Source organism: Thunnus maccoyii, chromosome 8, assembly GCF_910596095.1.
Source record: "Thunnus maccoyii chromosome 8, fThuMac1.1, whole genome shotgun sequence".
NCBI lineage: Eukaryota > Metazoa > Chordata > Actinopteri > Scombriformes > Scombridae > Thunnus > Thunnus maccoyii.
In genome coordinates this window covers 4,662,224-4,668,266 of record NC_056540.1, presented here as the reverse complement: position 1 = coordinate 4,668,266, position 6,043 = coordinate 4,662,224, and the positions used below count along the sequence as shown (strand labels likewise).

At 43.0% G+C, this 6,043-nt stretch overlaps 1 protein-coding gene across 1 annotated transcript; it reads left to right on the top strand.

Moving 5' to 3' along the window:
• Window positions 1-2,955: 2,955 nt before the first annotated feature.
• Window positions 2,956-5,802, top strand: slitrk2 (SLIT and NTRK-like family, member 2). Its single transcript, XM_042419169.1, has one exon. It carries the CDS (start codon window positions 2,956-2,958, stop codon window positions 5,620-5,622), a length of 2,667 nt encoding a protein of 888 aa, XP_042275103.1. The 3' UTR covers window positions 5,623-5,802.
• The last annotated feature ends 241 nt before the right edge of the window (window positions 5,803-6,043 follow it).

Sequence of the window (6,043 nt, the reverse complement as noted above, 5' to 3'; positions counted from 1 at the left end):
TTCTTAGCCCCAGTGTATCCTTTGGAGTGTTCTTTTTAGGAGATAAAGTCACTGCTCTTAGGCAAATACATTATATATGGTTCAGTCCTGGCCTGGAGACTTCTTCTTCAGAGGAAGTCAGGAAAACCTTCATTCAAAATGTTGGGTGAAAAAAAAATGCTGTCAATTTTATCAGTAGGAAAAAGACATACAGTAGCTATGGAAGTCCATTTCAACCAAGGAAAGGAAAAAAAAAAGTTTAAGAGTTATACATTTATGGTACAGTTAATACAGTTAATATGCATGTGTGTGTGTGTGTGTGTGTATAGGATGGACCTAAGCTAACTAGAAATGTGATGTTAAATGTTTTGACTGCAATGAAATATCTAATGTATCAAATTTACAAAAAAGTGTCCTCTTGAATGTATGTTTTTATTTGTTTATTTAGTATGAATGTATCTTGGTACTGTTGGTATGAGGAAGGTATAGGACAGTAAAGGAGATGATGGAATGGGTATGTTATAAAAAAATATCAGTAAAAAACCCACGTGAATATTCCTGTACTTATTTAAATTACTAATGTCTTCTGTTGAAACAGGGGAGAGATCCTCCAGCTGTGAATATTACAGTAATATAATTGGATTTAACATACCAAATTAATTACCGAAGTGTTGGACAAAATAAAAATAAAAAAAAAAATAGAATGCATCATTTCATTTGCATATCTGTTGTTTTTTTTTCCTTTCTATTATAAGTGATACATGCATGTATGTCATATATTCATCTCAACTTTAAAAAAAAAAAGTTCATTGCATTACTTAATGTATTTATATTACATATGTGCATATACTGCATTTATATACAGTAATACACACATACATACATTATTCTAGTCTATATTTAAATATATATTTTGTATCTATTTATTCATGTGTTTCTTTATCTAATCTTATTTAATTATGGTGCATTCTACTTCATTATGTTACTGTTTATTGTATAATATACTTTTATAATCAATCAACCGCTGTCTCATTTTGCTCAGGAATATGAGAAAACTGCACTGTTGGTTAATGGGATTGTTCATTAAGTCCATAAATATAATCCTTCCTGATAATAAAGACATGTTTAACAACTGACTAATGTCTGTGACTGTGAGAATGACAGGAGATAAGAAAATAGAAATAACGAGAGAGACGCTGAAAGCCTGAAAAGAATCCTTTCCTGCCTCCTAGTGGCTTCATGGGTAAAAAGGTGGTAAAAAAAAAAAAAAAAAAAAAAAAAAAAAAAAAGGAAAAACATCCACAAACTGACTACCGGGGTGGCAGCACTACGATGAATGTAGCCCTGTTTCTGCAGCACGATATGTGCATGATAATGTCACATCCCTGCTTTGCAAGTATATACATATATATATAGATAGATTAATAGCTTCATTATTTGGTGTTGCAGGGGATGCTGAAGAGGCTTTTATGCAATTTAATTCCCTGATAGGCTATAAGGTTTAAAGTAACGTGAATGTTATTGTATACGGAAACTAATATTCTCAGCTGTACCTTAAATAGTGATACTGCACATGTTTATACACGGGGAAACTCCGTCTGAGTGACATAATGTAACTGCTTTGAGTTTTAAAGTAGATTTTTTTCTAGAAAAATTACAATTGTGAAACCAGACAGACAGACAGACAGAATAATGATGTGAAAACAATAACAACAACAGGACAAATATATTCGATTTAAGAAATTCTCATCAGGTTTTCAGTGAAAACAAGTGAAAGTCTGATTATTTTGAGGGCGAATTTATCATTTGGTTTAAGACTGAATTTAATTCTATTTGAGGAATTATTAAAACTAAATATTTTGCAGGATAGAGGTCTCTTACTTTCAAGAGTCTGTGTGTGTGTGTGTGTGTGTGTGTGTGTGTGTGTGTGTGTGTGTGTGTGTGTGTGTGTGTGTGAGTGAGTGTTGAGTGTGTCGGTGACGTAACGGCCCCTGGGTTCCTCTCTCTCTCTCTCTCCCTCTCTCTCACTCTCTCTCACACACATACACACACACACACACTCACACACACACACACATACGCTCACACACACACACAAAGGCAGTCAGGCAGCAGCAGCAGACGCTCAGTGCTGCTCTCAGTGTGCGGAGCGGAGGAGGAGGACCGACGGCACAGGCTGTAGTTATGCCTCAGCTCCGGGAATATATATCTCCCTTCGCTCCCTCTCTCTCTCGTGCGCTCCTTTCTCTCTTCTTTTCTCCTCTCGACTCCACTCTCACCCCTCTCCTTTCTTTCTTCTGGAGGAGGCGAGAAGGAAAGCCAGCCGTGCGTCATGGTGCGTCTTTGCGCATTATTTCTGGATCTTTAAAAAAGTGATTTTTGGGGGGTTGGACTAAAATGAAGCGCTTTTTCTGTGTGAAGGGGAAGAGAGAGAGCGTTTCGCAGCCGGTGTCTCTCTCTGAATATTTGGCTGCAGCTGCTGGTGATCTGCGTGAAGCCACTGAATAAATCGGCGCTCTCCAGAAGGAAAAAGAGGTTGCAGTAAGCGGCTTTTACTCCCTATGATTCTTCTCTGCCTCTGACAATGTGCCAAGTCCATTCACCACGCAGGATCCCGTTGATTTGTGGTGGTTTCGCTTTTTTTCTTTTCGAGAATTGATTTTTTTTTCTCTTTTGGTGGAGTGATTTTGGAATTTTTTGGATTTAAAGTGAAGGTCAATGGAGAGATTTGCGCGCCTCCCGTGCGTCACGTTCCCATTTTAACACCAAGTAACGGTGTTGCGCCTGTTTTTTGCGCGCTTGTGTATATGTGTGTGTGAGTATGTGTTTGTGTGTGTGAGCGCCTCTACCTCCTTTTTTTTCTCTCCCTTCTGTGAGAACTCACTCCCCTTTTTTTTCTTTTTTTCCCCATTCGAGGCTCATGCTGCAAAGTTAAATGCTGGATCTATATTTCAGCGACCATTTTTGGCTGTAAAAATGCTGAGCGGCGTCCTCTTTCTGAGCGTCCTCACGGTCACCAGCCTGTCACCGTCCGAAACGGAGAGCCGCAAAACTTCAGCCTCCAAAGATATCTGCAAGACCCGCTGCGCCTGTGAAGAACGGGAGAACATACTGAACATCAACTGTGAGAATAAAGGATTTACCACCGTCAGTCAGTTCCAGGCGCCCCCAAATAAGATCTCCCAGCTTTTTCTAAATGGAAACTTCCTGTCACGTATCAGCGCCAATGAGTTTGTCAATTATGGCAATGTCACCTCACTGCATCTGGGGAATAACGGCTTGCAGGAGATCCGAACCGGCGCTTTTAACGGGCTCCGCTTCTTGAAGCGGCTCCACTTGAATAACAACAACCTGGAGGTGATTAAAGAGGACACCTTTGCAGGACTGGAGAGTTTGGAATATTTACAGGCAGATTATAATTATATTAGCGCCATAGAACCTGGCGCTTTCAGTAAGCTGAATAAACTCAAAGTGTTGATCCTCAATGATAACCTGCTGTTATCTTTGCCTCCCAATATTTTCCGCTTTGTGCTCCTCACACACTTGGATTTACGTGGCAACCGGCTCAAGATGCTGCCGTTTGCAGGGGTTCTGGAGCACATAGGCGGCATCATGGAGATCCAGCTGGAGGAGAACCCCTGGAATTGCACCTGTGATCTGATTCCCCTCAAATCCTGGTTGGACACTATTTCTGTGTTTGTGGGGGACATTGTGTGTGAGACGCCGTTCAGGCTGCACGGTAAAGACATCACTCAGCTCATAAAGCAGGATCTGTGCCCGCGCAGGAATGCTGGTGAGCGTGTTCATCCCCCCTCTGACTCTCACTTTCAAGGGGCCCTGCCCCCGACCTACCACCCCGGCATGATCACCCCCACCCGTGCCCCTAAAGCTTCCCGCCCACCCAAAATGCGCTACAGGCCCACCCCCCGCATCACAAAGGACAAACATGTCTTCGGGCCCATAATGGTTTACCAGACGCGCTCTCCTGTGCCCATGTTGTGTCCCAGTGTGTGCGTGTGCACGTCACAAAACCCCGACAGCGGACTGAACATCAATTGCCAAGAGCGGAAGTTGCATAACATCAGTGAGCTGAATCCCAAGCCCTCTTACCCAAAGAAACTCCACCTGACCGGTAACTACTTACAAGTGATTTACAGAACTGATCTGACTGAGTACAGCTCTCTGGAGCTGCTCCATTTAGGAAATAACAGGATAGCAGTGATTCAGGAAGGTGCATTTGAGAATCTAACAAACCTCAGACGGCTCTATCTGAATGGGAATTACATTGAATCACTTTCACAATCACTCTTTGCCGGCCTGCAGTCGCTGCAGTATCTGTATTTGGAATACAACATCATCAAAGACATTTTACCACAGACATTTAACTCTTTGCATAACCTGCAGCTGCTTTTTCTCAACAACAACCTGTTAAGATCGCTGCCTGACAATGTTTTCGGGGGCACCATGCTAACAAGACTCAACTTACGGAATAATCATTTCTCCTACCTTCCTGTTCGAGGTGTGCTAGACCAGCTGTCGGCGTTTATCCAGATTGACCTACAGGAGAACCCCTGGGACTGCACCTGTGATATTGTGGCACTCAAAAACTGGATGGAGCTGTCCAGTACCAGTGTGGTGGTTAATGAAATCACTTGCGACTCACCCTCTAAGCATGCAGGTCGCCTGTTGCGCTCACTACGCAACGAGGCCATCTGCCCTGAGCCGAGTGAGGTGCCCCCACCTCAACATGCCCCCCCTACAAAAGCCCCAACACTAATAAGCCCTGGCACCGAACCCACCGTCCCTTCTTCCTCTTCTTCTTTTAGCTCAGTCAGCCCCACTGAATCTCGAATCCACACCCCAGAGTTACACCCTGAAGTCCCGCTCTCAGTCCTGATTCTCGGGCTTCTTGTTGTTTTTATCCTTTCCGTTTGCTTTGGTGCAGGCCTCTTTGTTTTTGTTCTAAAACGGCGTAAAGGGGTTGAACACGTCCCCACGGGCGCCAACAACTTAGATCTCAACTCTTTCCAGGTGCAATACGCCTCCTACAACCCTGAGCCGACCCAAGATAAAACCTCTGAAAGCCACGTGTATAACTACATCCCCCCACCTGTGGGCTCCATGTGCCAAAACCCCATTTACATGCAGAAAGATGGTGAACAGGTGGCGTATTACCGCAACCTGAAGGAGCTCAGTTTTGGGCCCCTGGATGCAAAGAAGGATGACGTCCTCACCCGCAGCCCGGGGACCTACACTATCAGCACAGTGGATTTTATGGATAAATCACCAACGTCGTGCGGTTTGACCCCAGAGCCTCCCGAGATGTTGTATCAAAACTTAGGGGAAAGGCCCAACAAAGAGCTTCCCACGGCTGCAGGTGCCCCTCCTTTCAGTTACAACTTTTGCACTTTACCTAAGAGACCTTGCATCGTGCCCCCCTACGAGGCTGCAACAGCACGGCGGCATATCACCAACCAGGACAGGTTGAACAAAACTGTGCTGTACGGGACCCCCAGGAAATACTACGGGGCGGAACACCTTTCCAAAAACAATGAGCACCCACTTCTGCTCCCTGGGAAGCTAAAAACAGAACCAGATTACCTGGAGGTTCTGGAGAAACAGACTGCGATGAGCCAACTGTAAGATAACGACAATGCCCTACCAGGTTCTTTGCAGCATTCATAATAATGACGCAGTTACTGTAATAATAGCCCTCTCTATATATCTATCTTATCTATCTGTGTTCAATCCTACACTGGAAGCGAACCGAAGCCTTTGATGATCTTTTTTCTCTCTCCTTTTTCTTCTCTTTTTTTTTTTCTTTCCAAGATGTATAAAAGGAGTATAAGAGTTATATTATTATGCAGTTCTATTTTTTCTCCTGGAAGGTATAAATTATTTCTTCTTTTTTGAAAAATGAAAATCTAAAAGACTTTGATGACGGCAGGTATATAATGGACAGGACTGTGTACAAATACGGCTTTGTGCTTTTCATAAAACTGTATTTTATTTTCCCTGTGAGAAACAGAAAAATTATGAAATAATGATTCTTTGTAGAAGAGGA